The sequence below is a fragment of the Atta cephalotes genome (assembly GCF_000143395.1).
Source record: "Atta cephalotes unplaced genomic scaffold scaffold00015, whole genome shotgun sequence".
Lineage (NCBI taxonomy): Eukaryota > Metazoa > Arthropoda > Insecta > Hymenoptera > Formicidae > Atta > Atta cephalotes.
The window spans coordinates 2,767,542-2,789,600 of record NW_012130079.1 but is presented as its reverse complement, the minus strand read 5'-3'; the positions used below and the strand labels follow the sequence as shown (position 1 = coordinate 2,789,600).

At 33.4% G+C, this 22,059-nt stretch overlaps 1 protein-coding gene across 1 annotated transcript in view; it reads left to right on the top strand.

Moving 5' to 3' along the window:
- LOC105618028 (protein Wnt-7b) overlaps positions 1 to 22,059 on the top strand; it is a 48,166-nt gene that overhangs the window by 18,587 nt on the left and 7,520 nt on the right. Inside the window, exon 2 of the mRNA XM_012199567.1 lies at positions 10,375 to 10,595. Within this exon, the coding sequence (XP_012054957.1) occupies positions 10,375 to 10,595 (221 nt within the window). The remainder of the gene's footprint in view (positions 1 to 10,374; positions 10,596 to 22,059) is intronic.

The window sequence follows — 22,059 nt, the reverse complement described above, 5'->3', positions numbered from 1 at the left end:
TGATTGTATAGGGCCTATACAATTATTTTATTGCTTTTAATACTAAGAGTCCTATATTGTTTTATATGATTTAAAAATTGTTTTACAGGATTTAATCAATTCTACGAAAAGATTAGTATTGCTGAAGTATCTAAAAGTTTATCTAGATATAGATATCTGGAAATAATTTTGAATCGAGTGGCTTGCCGCTTAGTGCGGTTGACTCGCGATCTATAGATCCGGGTTCATCCCACTTGTGTCCATATATGCGATTTTTCATGTTTAAAGAATTCCATCTGGTGATTTAAGGGAATCATCAGCCGGAAATTTCATAAGAGAGATAGGTCCTGTCCCATCTTGGGATGTTGCGCCATCCTTCTTTGGATACTTCGGTGCCGTGGTCTCCTATATGGTCCAAACAAAATTATCTAAACATTTAGAATATAAATGTTTAGCAAATTAAAGTACCAAAAAATCTAAGGGAGTAGAAATCAACGTGGTAATTAGTGCGAAGAGACAATAGAAATTCATATCTAATATCATTATATATTAGTAGCTACCGCGGTGACTCCTACTTCCCTGAATTTTTTGGTATTTTAATTTGTTAAATTTTTCAGGAGTCTAATTCTATTACCGTTTGATAAATATTTATATACTTTCAGTAAAACAATTTTTAAAATCATATAAAACAATATAGAACTCTTACAATTAGTTAAAAAATTAGTTAAAAGTAATAAAATGATTGTATAGGGACTATACAATCATTTTAATGCTTTTAATACTAAGAGTCTTATATTGTTTTATATGATTTAAAAATTATTTTACTGAAAGTAGCTAAATATTTATATTCTAAATATTTAGTTAGATACAGAGATCTGAAAATAATTTTTTGGATTGAACCCGGATCTATAGATCGCGAGTCAACCGCACTAAACAAGCCACTCGACACTTCAAAATTATGTTTAGTTTCATATCTAAATAAACTTTTACATACTTCAGCAATACTAATCTTTTCGTAGAATTGATTAAATCCTATTAGGAACTATCGTCATAGACAATGAAACCTGTAATGTACACGTCATCCTACCGATATCTCGTACCGATCCGCGAGATGAGCGAGACGGGACAGGATTTATGTGAAAGGCCACAAAATTTCTCACCCCTATCTCGAGAAAAGTTGCCATATAACGCGCACGACAGCGACGTTTCTCACCGTGGCATCAACGCCGATCTTATCTCGCACCCTTCGTAGTCTGCCGATGGATCCTTTTAATTAGCTTCGACTAAGTATAGGACTCTCTCCTCTCAGTTAAACCTGTACGAATCGTATCCGGTAATATCTTCCAGGTCAATAACATGAGCGCTTTGAGAGCGCGAACACAAGTTGACCAGGCTCCTCGCGTCACACAATGGGACACTTTCTGGCGATGGACATTATTTAAAAGTGAGAAAGGAAAAACGAAACCATTAGGACGAAAGGCTCTCCTATAATTTAGATAAACATGTCACGTGCTTTACGTATTTCTCTTATGGTTTCTTCGGAATGCTTTATATTAAGGTATATATATAATATAAAAGTTTAACGTATAACAGGTGTAAAACAATAAGTGCATTAAAAATTATATAAATTATTTTTATATAAATAATTATATAATTTTAGAAATATAATTATTCAAATATAATTTTTCACAACAGCTTTTAATAGCAGTTATGATAATATAGTGATAACTTGCTGTTCGTTGTAACTAACGTAAAAATATTTAAACAAATAAGAATAGCTAATTTAACAAATTATCGATTAACAAGGTCATACAGAGCGCGCAATTAGCGGGGTAATCGTAATCGGGACCAGCACTCTGATATAATTAACGTGTCAGGCATTGTATTACATACAGGGTTCAACGAGAAGATGAAGGTAGCCATAAGTTGTGCGTGTGAGAAAAATAAAACTTATTACTGAAAGAAAATTATAATTGAAAGATCAAGACGGAATATACGATTCTATTTAAGCGAAAATTATCGAATGACAAAGAAAAATTGAGAAAAGACAATTTGTCAAATGTAAGAAAACTTCAAATTTTATTTTCTGCAATTTATCAAGCCTACGATGATGCTATTTCACTGCATGAACATTAAAAAACCTGCATTTTATCGTTCGTTATTCCCTTTCGCCCTTTTATGTCCAAAAGAATTTGCTATCGTAGGGTTAATTTAAATCGTATTCAATGCTAATAGGAGGTGAAGTGTCTGTGATTCTTCATGTGCATCAGGACAACCTACGCGACGCACTGTACACGAATCTCAAAGCGTGACGTCGTGCGGAATGGAACGACATTGGAACGCCGGAATTCAAGACAGTGCCGAGGCACACATCAAAAGTATTACGTGTAATATTTACTGTATCGACAGATGTGACGCGTGTACAGTGCAATCGTCACGAGAATCATCCATAAGAGTCATTCGTAAAACAAAAAGTGTTTAAGATATTTCATTTTGATAGAATAAAATTATGCTATTAAAAAGTATAATAATATTTTTCGCATTATATATTATAGATATATATTAAAAATTTGTTAAAATAATCATTTTACAACTTTATCTTATAATTTCTCAAAATCACAGCGCATGTAAATAAAGTATTTCTAAAATCAAAATCGGATTCGTATTATTTATGTCATTTATGTGTATACTTATATAAATGATGCTATATAAATGATGCGTTGATATAACATTGTATAAACTCTCAATATCTTTGCAAACACACAGAATAATGATGCTCCAGAATTAGATAAGAAACTTTATCTAGTTTATTAAGGTAATGGATCTATGAAGTGTAATATTGATTTAATTTTATCGATTTGATTGTAAATTAAATACACACACATATATATATATATATATATATATGTGTAGAGAAAGCATCATTTGATACATATTTAATCAACTGTCATAGATCCGTTTCAATAAAAAAATACTTATCACTCACCGACCGATGCGCAACAGGAATTATTTACTATGTTGACTATGTTGATCTATAACATACCAATATAAAATTTAAATTACAACAACGCTTAAAATAATCAATGTTTTAATGAATAATTATTATTATGTATCAATGACATTTTTTTATTCGTCTTTCGATCAGATATTTATTGAAATAATTATATCATTTCCGAAAAAATCTTTATATGAATAAACTTTTATAAAATATTAGAAAACTTTTTCTCTAATCATTACTTTTAAATCTTCAAAACAATTAAAAAAAAACGAAAAGGAATAATCTTATGCAAATAAAAAATAATACTCACTACAAAGTTTTTTCGCCGGTGCCCGATGTCTCTCCAAGACCTCCTTCTCCTCTCCAATTGTCTCCAAATCAAAGCTCTGAAAAAAACCAGGACATGATTATTTTCTTCTTCAGGTTTGAAAAAAGTAATTAAATTTTTATTGAAGTTTGTTAAATTATCAGCTATTAGTCTCATAATCAGCTATAAATAATCAACTATTAGTTTCATAAGTGATCATATCAGCTATATATACAATATAGGAAATCTGGAGGATTCAATAAGCACGCCATAAATATGAGAATCAGATACGTAACGATACAATTTGCCGCATGTATAAGCGTGTATAAGCGTGTACCTGCTTAGCGCACTGACTGCTAAAATAGCACACGCAGCTCAGCGGTAACAGCTCTGACCCACGCATATACGGCGTATTCACGGCGAGCAACTTAGTAAATTCTTAATTCTTATCTAGGTGTATCGCGCGCGTGCATTGAATCGCCGAGTCGGCGACGATCAAGTCGTATTCATCCGCCGACTTATCGCTACGGATTAAACTTAAATCAGCGTAAATCGCTGTAACTTCATCGGAAAAGTGCGATCTCCGCTAATTACAACCATCATGACGAGTCGTCGCGTATGCGTTTCCCACTTCCTTTTCAACTTTCCTGAGCACGAGCGCCGTAAATCTTACGAGAGAGCTCGATAAACGGACGAGTCACTTGCACCACTAAGCGCAGTCGATACGATGAAATATAGCGGTTAAATCGGCGTATTAAGATAAGTACTACTCCGGTTTAAACATAAGGAAGTTAAGGAAAGCAATAAAAGATGCCGAGATAAGTTGAATCGTGAGGTAAGACAATTAAGAAAAATCTATGTGCTTCCCGTTTCATATCAAACGATTTCGTGAGAGAACAATTACGAAGCTAATTAAATACCGCATTAACAATCTCCAATCATGCGTTCAACCATACGTTCTCCAGCAAAAAAATATTTATCTCTTTTTGAACTTTTTCCATGCCCCCGTATATACGCAACAAAAAAAACTTTGGATGAACGCGGGCAATTACAGATCTATCAAGAAGCGATTATCGATGACTCGTCGATGACTCGATTCTTTGAACTGCAGGGAATCACTCTCTATCGGAGGATCGTAGGTCGATCCAGTAACATTGTAAGTCACGTCCCTGCGGCACATTTAATTCCATAGTAAGAAACGAGAATGGGCGTATCGAATCTCGACGAAGTAGTCATCGTAACCAGAGCGAAAGTATTCTGAATATCGTTGTGGCGAGCACTATTGTTGTGCAACGAGTCAGACCTATCCCAACGAACATACGACGGGCATATACAGGAACGCATTTATTTATAAATCAAAAAGTAATAATAAAATTAAGTAAATCAAAAAATCTATCTCTTTTCTCCCTTTACTTTTAGTGAAAATTAAATAATAATAAGTAATAGAAAAAGAATACAAAGTATATGAAAAAGATACAAAGTATATTGTTTGACGTATTCAATTAATATTCATAATGAATAAAAGATTACAATGTTGACCTTTCTCAGATAGTTTATTATATATAGATTTAATTGAACGAGTATTAAAACGGTAGAAGACGTAAATCCGCCCCTGCAGATATTCTTCCAGTGATTTTTCGATTAGTCACGGCATATCGAGTACTCGAAACCCATTCGCCATGGGCCGTCGAGTTGAAATCTCGTCAATAAAAGGAACTCGGAGTGCGTTACGCGTCTAACTAGCGACCCACCGAGGTGTCCCCGTAAAAAAAGTGTTTCAAAGATTTCATGTCGGATAAGCATCTATCACATTGTGAATCCCTCGGACCCACGGCGGTGTGTATCTCGAGTGTCTTTTTGACACTGACGGACAAACGGACAAACGAATAAAGCAACAATGGCTCGTTTCGAGCGTGAAGTTGAATGAATTCTGTCAGAATGACAATCAATGATACAGCGTTGTGCAATGAAACATTATCTCTCAAGTAAAAAAAAAACATGCAATGGTATTTTTCAAACGATTTGAAGAATTCACAAGTTTCATAAAGAAGAGAAAAGGAAGATTGATTTGAAATTAAAATAAGTTGAAATGTATTTTCTTAGATAATTATAATTCTTGGATAATTAATTCTTCGTTGAAGATTGTACATCACGACCTCCACATTCTCGTATACAGAGTTAAACGTACATCATTCGCGACGCGGGAGAGATTTCACATATCTCGTATTTGCGATCGTGAGTCATGAATCTGCAGATAAGGGAATGATACATATGTCTTGTCCTCATAGATTTTATGATGAAAAGAACGTGTCAGAACTGACAATAAGGTATTTATAAATTTTATTTTTTTTAGCAAGAACGTGACAATATATAAAAATACACAAAGGATGTGAAATAACGCAAAATCTAAGAAAAAATGTAATGATATCAATTAATTTTGTATTCAAACAAATCATATTATTCTTTTTAAGTATTGATTTCAGAACACTTATTATATAATAATATAAACCATAATGATAAAACAATAATAATTATAAAAATAATAATTATAATTTTTAATAACTCCGTGATTAAATTGATAATAGAAATACAGTGATCAAATAATCATTGATTTTTTTTATTACTTTTATAAAAATTATTGATTTTATCATTAGAACATATTATACTGTCACATTCTCTCTAACATTTAGTATAATTATCACGATTTATTTTGATATAAAAATATTTAAAAATGCATAATATATCGTTTCCTTGATTAAAACAACGTGTGAATGATAAAAGATCCTCGATATAATCGCATTAATTAAATCGAGCTTGCTTGGTTTTATCCGGCTACGTCAGATTTTGATGTATAGTGACTTCAGCAATTATTAAGTGCTGCTACCTCTTTCATTTTCCCTTTTTCTAAGTATACCCTGCGATAAATGCAATTGATCATTCAGATGGTATTTATCCATGCCTTGCAATATCTCCTTACAATGTAAGTGAAACTTGAAAAAATTATGACTATCTATTATCTCGTATAACTGGAATATTATTTGAAAAATTTAAACTCGGCTTTTATCATATATAATTATCAAAGGTATTTTCTATTATTATAAAATAAATTAATTCACATTTATTTATTAGTATTGAATCTCTCTCTCTCTCTCTCTCTCTCTCTCTCTCTCGATTTAAATTTTTGCCGGTAGTTTTGTTGTTGTCGAGAAGGTGAACAATTTTTTGTAAAAATAGAGATTTCTTCGCCGTTTTCGTTTCTACATGGCGCTCGTAGTGAACGACCATTGGTGCAGATATCATCTTCGATATCATCACGCAAGATATTATGAAGATTTACAGTTATTCGAGTAAGCGAAGCGACGCAGCGTTGTATTATATCCAAGATTCTTGACGGAACCCCCGCGGTGTCATACGCTATCAAGATATCATCGAAGCAGAGCGCCAAGACATGCACTACTGATATTCTCGTATCTATGCATCTTTCTATGTCAATTTCTATAATCTAGCGTGTAAGACAGCATTAACAGATACCTATAACCACTACAGATTATTCGAGGGATTTATGTCAAGTCAACTCATTCCTATATGTGGGAGCAAAAGTAATAATAAAATCAAAATTTGCATTATGATTACGAGTATACTTTACTTTTTTACCATTTTTTGGAATTCAAGTTTTTAATTATAGTTTACTTTTTTAAAAATAATTTATCGCTTGAAAACTATACGATACACCCTTCTCTTATATGCTGATATTATCTAGAAAGGCCCCCATTCTGACTTCTGCGGCTAACCACACAGAAGTTGCTTTTAAAAAATGCAACCGCGACTAGATGAATCAGTGGATCGTGACTCATACATATCAAAAAATGTCGGCATCGAGAAATTGAGACGTGCAAAGTAAAATCGATCATGGAATAAAACCAGATTGGAATATTAGTAGTGCTTGCAAATATTGCGCTACATTTTAGATTATATATCATTTACGAGCGTAAACGCGAAGGGGTTCAATATTTCTTACTCGAAAATTAGTCTTGAGGGAGTGCCTTAACTGAAACTAATAATGCTTAATAGGCTCTTTGCTACTATAAATTGATACACAATTTTCCACAGGAAAAGGGATAAAATATATGAGCTCTGTATATATATATATATATATCGACAAAGGTATTTTAACGACAGCTTATTGATTGCTTATTACACAAAATATTACACACGTTAGCCTGATTATTCTCCCAGTTTTCCTCTATTTTCAAGGAATTCACATTCACATTAAACATTCTTTAAAACGCCTGTTTGGAATAAATTGAGAAATATCAAATAATCCAGAAAATGTCGGTAATTGATCATATAAAAGCAACACGTTAATTATCTTTTCGATACGGTGAAGATAATCTGCTTTGGAATATTAAATGTCCAATGTTGTCATGATTTTTTACAATATATAAACTTTTCTTAATTAAAAAGTGTATCTGTTATAAATACACATCGGTTTTAGAAATAATTGAATTTCATTGGATTATAAAAACAATGTTTGAAAATTTGTAAAAATTGAGATAAACGGTACATAATTGGAATTGCCCTGACAGCGACTTTAACGGTTGATGACGAACGGTGCTGTGGAACCCTGTTGCAAATAGCACACCATTAGCCTCCGTATGAGACGAGCGTAATGTTATACATTATGCTCTAATGACTACGTGTGGATTGCTGCTGCGCATAAGTACGCGAGTCCGTTGTTCTCTTTTATCCGATCATCATACTAAAGACACAGGTGCACTCTTCAATAATAGTTTTCAATGTTCAACATAATCTAATTAATATAATAATGCAAAGGACAATTTTTTTAAAAGTTTATCAAAATATTTTCGAGCAGGAATACTTGAAAAGATTTTTTTGCGTAAATAAAAATTCAGTCAAAATAATATATACAAAATATAATTATCGATAATATTATTTTGTTTAATCTTGTTTTTATTTTTATTACTCTGATGAATATAAATCCCTGTAAATAATTTCTCTTACTATTTCAACATTATCTCAATTAATTTTATTTGTATAAAAAAATTCTTTCAAAATCATATTCTTTTAAAATCATCTTTTGAGAAATTTTCATCAAATTTCATGAAAACTGAAAGCTACTTTTTTCGAAATTGTATATATAAATATAATAATACTAATTAGACTTAAAAATAATATAAAAGTTGGAATATAAGTATAAAAAATATAAAACAATTATTAATTTAGAATCGTCAATTTTTCTTCGTCAAAAGACAGTGTGAAAGAAAGTGCTGTAACAATTCATCAGATATAATCGTGATAAAGTGCATCTTAACTAAGTAACGAGCAATGAAGACAAATGGGTAACCGCTATCACCTGTCCGTCCATGACATGCCTTCGAGGCATCGTCATGGTGCAATTCGTGTTTAATTAAGGTTAACGAGTAACGTACCTAGCACGTAATTAAGGAGAACGTAACCATTTACGTTTAACTTTGTCGCCTTCTTGCAATTGGATAACGTCAGATTTTTCTACAAATCGCATCTCTAATTAATTTCTCTAGCGCATCTCTAGTTAATCCAATACACATAGCGACCATTGTCATAACATAACAGGAATCAAATACATGAAGAACGAGCCCCCTTCTCACTATCTCATATTTATTATGAGAAATGACGTGGAGCGTTCTATTCTTTCTTTTTTTTTCCATCTTGGCAAGCCCCTTGCTCGATTGCATCTTCCCGTCAACGAGAAATCATGAATGCGCATGCCAAATCTTTGAAGGGAATGATGACGGGATCCCTCGCGTCAACGTCTTTCTCGTTTATGCTTCGCGAAAGCGACGTGACGAGGAACGAAGTCCCTCCGGGCGATTTCGGACCGGCTCGTTTTCACGGCGGCACGCCATCGCCCCTTCTTCTCATGTTCGTCGTCAGGACATCCTACAGATTGTCCCACCACGTGGCCACGAGGAGAGATTCGGCGGCCACTGCGAGATCCAGCGCGATGCATTCCAATGCAAATATCTCTCGCCCTGGGGACACGGCATAATCGTCGCAATTTCATGCTTCTCAGAAATTCAACCTGCTCGCCTTACATCTCCTCTCTTCTACGATCCTTTCTGAAGCCTGATACTCTCTTACCTCATCCTCCGACCCAGTACTTGATAATTCACCCTCGAGTACTTTGGAGCGCCTTAATATTTCATTGCTGATCGGAAAGGAATAACAGAATCGTAAGTGGTTCGTAATGAAGGGTATATTTATAGCTCTTTCGGAATGATGGATGAACCGCATGATTTTATAAATCATCTTCAAAGTGATATATCTTTCTATTATTCTTTCTTTTCTTAAAAAAAAGAGAATTAAAAATACAGATAATCACTTTTCTTAAAGAATACTTAAGAAAAACGCTATAGGATATAAATTAAGCAATGAACCAGCAGGAGACTAAAGATATCAAGTTTCAACTTGTCATCGAATCGGTTTTAGCATCTGTTTATTCATAGTTTATTCATCAAGATGTCGAAGTTAAGACGATAAAGATAATCGTTGTGAAATTTTTAATTACTTTTCTAATCATTTGCTTCTTAAGAATTTTTTAATATAAGTTATCCCGTGTTTCTCATTTTATTATACGAGTATGAAATACTTGATTATATTTAAGAGAACAAAAACAAGACATCACGGAAAAAAACACAGGAAACTTCAGCAAATCTACAGTCATACGTAATATACAGACAGTCAATTTTCTATGTTAAAATAGCAAAGTTGACAGCTGAATAACATTAGCGATTTGTTAAACCATGAAATCTTCTTAGCTATCGTTGTTGAATTCGCGTAGTAAATTATAGGTTTGCTGTTACCACCCGATTAATTTTTTTTCCATAATGTTTCATATTTATTACGAGAAGAAGGAACATAAAGCTAGATAATTATAATATCTTACGGCAAACTATTAAAAATCCTTCCTCTTAAAAATGCAGACTAAGATTCTCGTGTTAAAATAGTTTCTACACGTACATTAAAATATTCATTGCTTATTTATCTTCTCACTTATATGTATTTCTCACGACGGATCTCTTTATTCCAGGGTGGTCGGAGCGGTGGTGGTCGGCGCGGCTGTCTGCAGCCGCATCCCTGGATTGGCGAAAAGTCAACGCGAGCAGTGCAGAAAAGCGCCGCACGCGATGCCGGCGGTGGGCGAAGGCGCCGCATTGGGTTTGCGCGAGTGCCGACACCAGTTCCGACATCACCGTTGGAACTGTTCCCACGTATCCAACGATCAGGTCTTCGGTCACGTGGTGGTTGTGGGTAAGGATTGTTCTGTCACCAGTACTCGGTATTTATTACGCCGCGTAATATATCGTGGATGCTACATACGTATAAGATACTTGTACTCTTCGCGAAAGGCTCTCCTGCCTGTGTAAAGTAGTAGGTAGCAGGATGAAATTGCGCAGTTAACGTTTCAAGTATCCGCAATAGAAACACTGTGCAATTGAAAACGTAAAAAAGAAAAGTTTGGATATATGAGAATCCATCACTAGAACGCGCGCATAAAGTAGTATAGCTTATTGCCTGTTATGTATCAGTAAGTCGCGTGCGTGTTGGAATATCCTCAGTACATATATTATGTTACGAGTTAAAGAAGACACATGGTTGTTACATAATTCCCGCATTCTATTAGACTCGTACTTGTACCGCACTAATGATCTTTTCATTAATATCCTTGTGCTTTGTCATCAATTTATTCATTTACATTCTAAACGATTATTTCTCATTATAGAAGATTCAGTGATTAAAAATACAATTTCAGAACTAAATTAATAAATTCTCCATCTATTTTACCATAAAAATTACACTCTCGTGTAGTTATTGAATAATTGATCAGCGATTGTATATTTAATTCTTTCAGTCATTCTACTTAAATAAACCAAAACGGGCATTATTCACATGCATAAATATTTTTAGAGCTCATAATTTTATTTTAAAAAACCAATAAAAAAATAATGTACATTAATATTCAGTAATATACATTCTTATATATCATTTTTTTCTTATATTTTTAAATAAAACCAATAAGAATATATTAATATTCCAAAGATTGATGGTAATATTAAGCCAATTTTCAAAACTTCATCCAAACTTTGATAAAAATATTAAATTCCTTCATTTTTCTCTTGAAGCTCAAAATCGAAGATTCTTAAATTAAGTTCTATCCGGATCTCTTTAACGCTAATTCGAAGAGACATTTTACGGCAGTGCTGTGTCAGAATTTTTATAGCGTCTAGAATTTTACGGATAAAAGACATGGTAGCGCATTTTTATCACTATGGAAATCAGAGGAACGGCAAGTGGTAGTGGACTACCATACATACACATCACATTCCAGTATAAAATAGGGTCTGGTTTCTCGTGTTACCGTTTCATCGTGACTGCAACTTGCACTCCAAGTACATAACTTATGTTCGAACACTAGGATCTATCTAGGACTAAGATTATCCTGTATCCTTGCCGATTAAAAAATAATAAATTAATATAATAATAATAAACTAATATTTAGAAACATATTTAATATACATTTATATTCTTTAATATATATAAATGTAGTAAAAAGAAATCCATTATTTTTGCATGAAATTGAATGGAAAAATAATGGATTTCTTTTTACTACACCTAATATGTTCTTCCAAATCAATTTTCTAGATAATTCTGAACTTCAGTATTCTAAAATAAGTATTCTTGTACAATCTCTCGTTATTTTATCTGCAGTCAAAAGAGAAAAAGTTATCTCTCGCAAAGTGTAATTATTTAAAAATGTGCTCGATATATGAACAGATATCTTTAATCGCTTCTTAATTTTTGATGGTAAAGAAACAACCTAATATCAACAAGTTGCATGTCGTAATGAAGGATTCGATGACAAACGGCGAAAGCGATATTTTTTGAGAACAAGATAATCTCTGAATAGAAGCTGATATGTGATCCAAAAATATTGTTAAATGCGACACATTTGTCATCTTGGCATTAAATACTACAAATGTGAGTCGAGGGGATAAATGTCCCACATCGAAGGAATATTACTCGGTTGTATTATACTGCGTGTTACATCATGAGATGTCAGACCTCGTGAACCTTTTAGATTTTAAAGAGAAAAGATACAACTGAGGAAAAAATTTCCATTAAAAGAAAAATTAATTACAATCATAATAATTTCTCTGAGAGACTAAGATATTTTTTATTTTATTTTTTTCTCATTTCTAATAAAAAGCTTTTAATTTGAAACATCCTGTATGCGAAGAAGAGCAGATGTAACAGCGCAGCGCTTCGTAATGGTGCAAGTCAGCGATTTTTCATGATTAACCGAACGGATTAAACCACCGAGGTAGAAGAATCAGAGAAGCTTGGTAAATACAATGTGATTTACGACGTGCAACGAGACGATCGTACTTTGTTCCGTACTCTTGCCATTATACAAGCCTCGTCTGTCATCATCGAGAAGCTCGTGGGTGACTCCTGGAATTCCACGCTGAATAAAGTGCGTATATAAATACATTGTAAAATCCTGCTAAAGAGATTGGAGAGAACATTATGATTACATGAGATATTTGCGTATTTCACAAATATATATGCAACTAATTATGAGTTTAGCATTTTAATTAATGACTATCGCTGCCTTTTTATTAAAGTTTACGTAAGACGGAGTGCGTTTTGTAGACGTGACATTGCGAAAATACGTGTAAATATTTATTAAAATCTTTTAAAATCTTACTGTTGTCACATCTGCAAGTTGAAAATGTCGTAGAATTTAAAATCGAAGAAAAACCCGTACGGTATGTTTTTTAAAAGAGCGAAAACGTTTACGTTCGCTCGACGACACGGACGCAAAGCAGAGAAGGAAAATAAGCGGCGATGCGAGGAAGTCGGACGAGAAATAAGAAGACCAGAAATTAATACGCAAAAAAGTATAAATAACGCTTATAAGAGACAGTGGGAGAGAGGATACAAGATGGAACAGGCAGGGCGGTCAGTTGCTAACTTAATTAGTAAAATTAACGGGGCCGCTCGACATGCCGAAGCTAAATGCAGCAATATATATGCTTTAAAATATTTTCCTGCTCTTAAAACACTTGCATTATGTATTCTATGTAATTTGCGAGCATGTGTGTAGAAGTAGAGAAGTCTCAAATTAAAAAAAAGTTCGATTGATACATTTAAAACCGCATCAAACAAAATTGTCAAACAACATAGAGATAATCGTCAAGTTGTGTTTAAGATTTATGTTGCTAATTAAAAAAAAGCTATGAATAAACAGAATATAAATTTCTGGTAGCATTGTATATAAAGCGTTCATTCAGATCTTTGAAGATAATTCTTATTTATCAATATATCGTGAGAAAGAAAATTAAATACAGATGCCTCTAGAAGTTTATTTCTGAATGTCAAAATATTTTTAAGATAAACATAAATTCATGTCATTTTTTTCTCCACCTGTGATTCAATTACAATCGCGTGTCGTGCGTGTCAAATGTTAATGATATAACAGATACGATTGTAATTCAATATAATTAGGTGCATCGATCGATGTCGATCTGAAAACTCGTTACAGAAGCTGCGACGCTGCTCAAAGCCGAGACATCGTGGCCCACTCGAATGAATTCTCGTGGTGAATACATTTTCATAAATTAGGCAGATTTATCTGGGAGGCTTTTCGAGATCCGAGAAAACGTGGGCGGCGATCGTCTAATCGTCTAAATGAAACGACGTAATTAAGAGATCCATTACGTGGATGATGGACCATATATTATCTGTTGTAAATTCAAGTGAAAACGTCGTTCTTGACCCACCAATGTCATCAAAATTACAGAAAAATTACAGAAGAATTTCCCCTTTTCTCTCTCTCTCTCTCTCTCTCTCTCTCTCTCTTTATCTTCTTTTCTTTTTCTTTCTCTCGTTTATTCTTCCAATAATTAAAAGCACTCAGCTGCTTATAGCAAACGAAATCTTCCAAAAATCGTTATCTCGTCAAACTGTCGTTCTTATCAGCGAGTAATTCCGTACGAATACCTGCGACTCGCCAAAGGGCTAATATTATTTCGCGCATGACAACGTTATTCGGACAGCGTAGCAAACGAGCGATAAGCGAAAGCGGGAGGAATAGCCGAGTGACAAAGAGAGCGCGAAGGAGCTGATGTTCGTACGAGACACCAAATGTATCCTTTTCTGCTCTCCCTCATCCTCACCCTATCAACCCTTGGATAACACTGGCGAAGATACTGCATTAATGTAGCGTCCTATCAATTTCTGTTGCAAACCTCCTCCTCCTCTTCATCCTTCCGTACACTTATATCCGCTCTCGCGCTTGTACGCGTTTTTTTCATTTTTTTCAACTTCTTATCCGTCTCAAATAACTGGACTGGCCCACACTCGGCGCTCTGGCATGGACACACCTACCTACCTGCGTCTACCTGCCTTTACCTGTCTTTACCTGCCTGCTCGCTTGCCCGCTTGCCTACCTTCTTACCTGCCTGCCTGCTTGCTTGCCTGCCTGCCTGCCTGCCTGCCTGCCCGCTTGTCTGCCTGCCTGCCGGCTTGCGGTTCCTCCCCTGGTGCACAGTTGATGCATTCATTCTCCTGTTCCGCGTCCATGTATACTCATATTGAGCTATATCGCGTCGATGACCGTGCGAAATAGCGCACATGCCGGCTTCGACACACATACGCACGCATATACAAAGTAACGATAGTACAAGCAATAGAAAGACGATTTCTTCGTGCGAAAAGATATTCAGACAGTAGAACCTTTTTACTTTGTTTTGAAATATTAGTTTTAAAAATTGAAAATCAATATTTATTGAGGATTTTAAATATCTTTACTGTTCTGTAAACAATAAGAAAAAAGGCTTTATAGTTTTATAATTTCGAGGGGCACGCGCGGATATATATATATTTATTTTATATCGATAATTATTTTATCGATTATATCGATAATTATTTTATGTATCGATTAATCAGCTTTCACAAACTAATTATGTATAATAATTATATCGCGCGGCAACGCGAATCGATTTATCTCTGTCAACATTCTATCTTACCGCTAATTTGCTCGATAGATTGTTTGAGAATTTGCCGGCTTACAGAAACATCCATGGGACGTTTACGTCCATGGGAAGTAAATCCGGCATATACCTACATATCTACTGTCCAGTGAAATAATTAGATTAGATAATACGTGCGAGAGACACTACAGAAGAAACCACTGAAAGAGGAGTCGTTTTCAAGAATTTACGGTCGATGTTGCTGCATTTCTTTTACGATATCCTTCGGTTATTCTCGGAACTGATATTTATTCAAAATCAAATTATGTACTCGGGTCTGTTTAAGTAATTACGAAACTGCGATCAATCGTATACTTATGTATCTGACTACGTGATTACGTTTAAAATAAACTTGGACTTCGCACGCATAGTGTAACCATCGTAATTCGCCATTATTAGCAATTTCGATTGTATACGTGTAGATTTGTAATAGTGATTGACTATTAGATATTGCCGTGTGTAGGAAGATGCAAGATAAAATTCCATGTAAAACTAAATGAGAGTTGTTTTCTCTATCATCCGAACCAGTGTCTGGCGATGATTTATCTGCCGAAGGCAAAGAAATGAAGGTGCGGCGGGATGACGAACGGGATCGATATAATTCAGCGTATTTTAGTGTGGAAAAGTGCCAACGGCAACCGGCACGGTGGATCCCGGTATGGATTGAGTTATGGACCGGTACGCTGGGGTGCTCGCTCTCGAGTCCCCAGAGGCTCTCACCGTCTGTGGATATAAGACCTCTTTAAACCGTATAAAAATAAACTAGTTAATAAATTAATATATCGCCGGCCCGTATCTCTTTCCTCGTTGACCGCTGCTGTGGACAAGTGCCTCTGCGAAAATCGCCAACGACTCGACCGGGGCCATTAATAATGATGTGCAAGTGAGTCGAGAGAAAAAGATAGATAGAAATGAGGACAGAAAAAAAGAGAGAGAGAGGGGGAGGGAAGCAAGACGATGAACTCGCACAGATTGTCGTTGCTGCCCTTCTTATTAAGATGTAACCGGTCATTGGAACGGTGTACGATAAGTACCTTCCAAGAAAACGCTCGAAGAGTGGCGGTTATAAGATTATTTTTTTCGGTTCTTTCGATAACAGGTACTCAATCTTCACGAGTTTCGCGCGGTTTATAATAACAAGCGCGATGATACCTCGCTCGTTTACAATGTCACGCGAACATCGTGAGTAATTCTATGCGCGAGTTCTCTGCAGCCCCGAGCAATATGTGTAAGGGGTTTAACCCTCAACCTTGTCACGACAAGTTTGCATGATTCAACCACAGTAATTAGTTGTTGAATTCTCAGCGCTATTCTCTATACCTTTTCGCTACTTGAATTTGATTTCTCTGTATCAATTCCAAAAATAAAATTTCATGAAATGTATTTACAAAGGAAGAATGGTATTTGAAATATATAAAAATTTAATTAGATACAGATCTGAAAATAATTTTGATGACTCGTTAAAAGAATCATGTAGAACGCTTAAATATTAATAACAATTAATAGCAAAAAGTTTTAATATTTTAACAACTAGCGTTTTTTTTTTGAGCGTCCTACATAATTATTTTGATTGGTCCGAACAAAATTTTCAGATTTGTTTCTAGCAAAATTTTTAAATATTATAGCAAAAAATCATTCTTTCTGTATGTATATGTATACCTTTTTTATTTAATAAAGGTTTCTTTATATCAATTTGATATTAATGTAATTTCTTTCATATGAAGACTTGATAAAACTTGATAAACTATCTAGTTTGACAAAATATTGAATTGGAGGTCAAAGTTCACTATCGCCAAACGCTGCAAAATGTTGCAGACAGGAACCTTATTGCGAGATTACATGTAATGTATCTGCTCATACGTGACATCGTGAGAGTCTTATGCCACGCTACATGTACATCGAGCACACGAACAGCCGTAAATCACCAGTTTAACGTAACACTTTAAACGAGATACAACTATGGATCCTCTAGACTAACTCTGATACTAGATGTGACCCCCCGTTGTTTGTTGCGATTCACACGAGTACGCATAATATGTATTAAATACATTACATGTCTACATGACAAGAATCTTGATCAATGTTTTTTTAATATCATATCTACCACATGTACCTGCCGATACCTGAAAATTATATGATTTTTTTTTATCACAGGTTTTAAAAATTTAATAAAATTATATATATTCAGGATATTTAATGACAAAACATGACATAGATGTTGATATTTAACAATAATAGATTTATATTATTTACTTAATAATTGCAATTAAGAAATAGCAAATGATTGTAAATTTACAAAACAATTTTGGAACCTTTCAAAACTTTAAGAAATTTAATTTTAAAATTTTATTAATAAATCTTAAAAGCATGAATCGTTAATTACATGAAAAAAAATCATGCATAATTATTTGTCCGGATCAGTTAAGAAATATCAATTCTGTATCATTAAGAAACAAGATTTCTCCTCGAAAAAACAACTGTGAAGACATCCCGAAGTGAATTCGAATGCAAATTCAATGGCCAAACACAGAATCGAATAAATATTAAGTGAAGATGTGTGTCTTAATTATAAGTAATTGGTTAATTGTCTTGCGCTAACTGATCGAATTTAATTTAACAGTGAAATAGGAATCGTGCAAGTTCTTATCAAATTTTTGCTAAATGAAATCCAATATTACTGTTGATTCTACATAAAAGAACATAAAGACAAAAACTAAATTGCAACTTCGTTAAAGTCGAATCGTTCATTAATAATCGTTCGTTATAAACTCGTTAATTATAAACATTACGCCCTAATAACTGTCTTATTAGAGAGTAGTAAAAATCATTCATTGCACCGATGTCTTCAACGTATTTTTTATCGTATTTTGCTATCTACGAATTTTAAAATTGCTGTTAATTTTATTGTAACCCGCATGTATGCACAGAAAAAATATACTAAATTTTAATGAATCATCTGTTTTAATAGTTATACCAAATAATTTATACTAAATATTTATTATATTATATTAAATATAAAGCTACAGTTATTTGGTGCAAGAATCATTAATTTGATTTGACGATCATTTCTGTTATTATAAATATTTATTTACTGTAAGTAAATGTTTAATTGGCTATTCAAATATATATTTATTAAAATTTAGTACATTTTTTTCTTAGTGTATATAATTGTTTAGATATTTCTTTGCAAATTGTACAAGAAAGAAATCCTATTGAATTTTACTAGGAAAATAAATATTCATGTTTGTTCCGTTTTCCTTTCTATTGTCAAAAATAGCAAACTTATTCAAACACAAAATACATGACATGTACGATTTCATATAATAATTACATGATACGATACAGTGTCAATTGCTCTCTATATTTTTTGATTGATTAACTCTCATACTAATCAATTTCAACAAAAACATGAGCAGCTCGCAATTAAAATCACGCCACAAATCTTTTTGTCGTACACAAAAAAAATATAGTCGCCCTATTTTAATCCATCCACTCGACAGCAGTTTATGATGATTGAGCGATGATTATTCATTGAACCGGTACGGGCGAGTCGTTTCAAATTATAAAAGAACGATGCTACACGGCAGTAAGAGTCGGCTCCACGTTCTTACCTGTAGCAAAGAGAGGTAAAACGTGCTGCTTTTTGTCCTGTCTCGGTTCATCCATCGTGACACAAAAGGAGAGAAGCGTTCTGGCTCGCGTGCATTACTTTCGCCGTCATGAGGGAGAGAGAAAGCACAGACTTTAAAATATTCCACCCCATACACTATCATCACGCAGTTTGGTCTCATGAATAACTTGACACTTCTCTCTTTCTTTTTCTTTCTCTCTTTGATATAAGCTTGTATAGACGTCATGTAAGATCGGAAATAAAAAATTTAATAACAATTATATAATTAAGAAACGTTTGTCGAGATTCGCGCGATCATACATGTATTATACTCTGCAAGATTTATGTATTTAATTTCTCTTTTTAGACATAATTTTTAAGTAGATTACTGAATTCAATTTGATTTTTTATTTATTAATCAAATTTACAATCACATAAGAATTTTTATCGTTGAATTAACTTGAATTCTATTCGTTAATGATCAATAAGTTCTTTCCGAAATCAATAGAATTTTTGACGAGCGCAAATTACAATCAAATCTTGTTATTACTGTTACATAATTCTTAATATTTTCCTTCGATTTTATCCACTCATAAGCATACCTAAATAGTTTAGCATGAAGTATAAAATCTGAATAATACATAGAAAGAAAAGTATAAACAAAGATATAAAAGAATAACAAATATTTACTTGTCTCTCTCTAACAAAAAAGTGAAAAATGAAAAAAAAGATAGAAAGATTTTTCAAGATTCTCTTTCTTCACTAAAGCATTGTTAATATGCTCACTCAGACTACTTAAAATATGCTCGTGCATAAATAAAAATTTCGTTCCGTTCATGTATAGAATGATATATTTCCATTTTACGTGCGTAACTAAATGAAAACTGTGAAATAATGATAAATGATATCGTAGGAAAATAAAAATGTGTAGATTCTTAAATATACAGATGCTGGCAGAGGTTTTAAGAATAGAAAAATTTATCTCAGCACTGATTCTTTCTGACTAACAATAAGACCAGAATAACTTAGTCTTAATTTATTCGCCGATTCGACGCGCTTTAGCAGTCTACTTTTTTTCTAATAGCGTAACCGAAAGATAAAATTGAAAGAAAAAGATTTAAAGTAAAAGAAATCACGCGGAGTGATACAGTAAAACGACAACATTCCGTTCGGGAAAAGGTAACTGTGTAAAAAGAAAATAATAAATAATAATTAAAAAATAATAATTAAATAATACATAATAATAAAAAATAATTTTCGAAAAGAGAACGTGTATCTATAAATTTCTTTTCGCTAATTCACATCCGAAATATTATTGCGAAAATCTTGATTAATGTATATCTTAACAAAATACGATATCTAAAAGCAAGCAATTTTTATCGAGTCATACTTTTAAAAAAACATCTTATATAACATCTTATATATAATCAAATAACATATCTTTCGACTAATGCATATAATGTAATTCTCATAGATTAATAAAAAAAAAACAATAACGTTTCATGTAGTTTGAATACCGTTCAGTGATGCTCACCATCGATATAGGTCGCGTGGGCGAGTCCAGCGAATGATCTGTCCTCCTGTGATAAACGCCGTAGGCGAATAAGGATTCCCTGTACACACAATGTCCACGACAAGGGAGACAGGGACACGCGAACTTTTAACCTCGACACGACGAGTGAGAGAAAAGGGAGATAAAGCGCGAGAGAAAGCACGCTCCACATGCATACACACGCGTGCATACAAGCTAGCGGACAAATGTTTTTTTTTTCATGACGAAATAAAGATCTCGTCCAACATAAGAAGGGTACAAGGAGAGAACACCGTCGGTGGTGGGTCCGTTCACCAAGGTGGTAACTTTCTTATCGTCCACCCACCGAGAGTTAGTTTATGGTATACATCTTGTATACATCTCACACGCGTAAAGAGTTAAAATCAGGAATCTTAACCGAAATAACATTTCAATCTGATTACAGCCTAATATAAAATTTAATAATTTATTTTTTTATTTCGATCGATTTTTAGCCGATGGCAAAAAAAATTTAAATCATTTATTTATAGTCTCTTTGGTTATAGTATATAATTTTTTACTAAATATATAGTATATAATTTTTATTAAATATATATAGTATACAATTTTTTCCTAATTTAACTTAACCTAACCTAACCGGAATAATATTTCAATCTGATTACAGCCTAATATAAAATTTAATAATTTACTTTTTTTATTTCGACCGATTTTTAGCCGATGGCAAAAAAAATTAAAATCATTTATTTATAGTCTCTTTGGTTGTAGTATATAATTTTTTAATAATTATTCTTTTCCAAAGAAATAAATCATCGTTAAAGAAATCTCATTCCATAACATTCTTCAAAATAACGAGATATATCTTTCTAGTTGAGAATCAAATCGTTTCTCGTCCCCTTTCATTGCGAGACAGGATATCAGTGTATCAAGTAACGAGTCAGGATATCACCTCGATGGAGTGGTAATATCGCATGGATACACGCGAAATACTTTATTGCCTGATAGGATCGGACTCGTTATCTTTAATAAGATCGACTTACATAAAATCGCGGAGAATATAATAATGGAGCATCGGGCAAAAAAATGTCTTACTGCCATTGGACAATGTAAGCCTTGTGGGTGGATGCGTGACGCATCGCCATTTGAGATCCACTGCCATCAATGTATTTCTCCATCGTAACAAGAACTAAGAAGGAGTAAGATGCGAAATTTAACCCTTCTGAAGATCATTTCGTGCAAGTTTTAATACCGGCTGCGTATTAACTCGAGATTCTCGCCTTAATTAAAGTTCCTTGTTTAAATAGTCTGATTCCTTAAGGACTGATTGAATCTGATTACGTCTCACATAAGATGCATCAACTTGCCTATTCCACTATCGGTAAGACTTAAAAATTGTGTAATTATTTGACAAATGATGTTCATATCTTACCAGAGGAGTGATTATTTTTCTCAGATGGATATGTAAAATTAAATAGTAAATTAAAAAATAATATCTTATGTTAATAAAACTTACGATAGGATATTCTATATATATATATATAT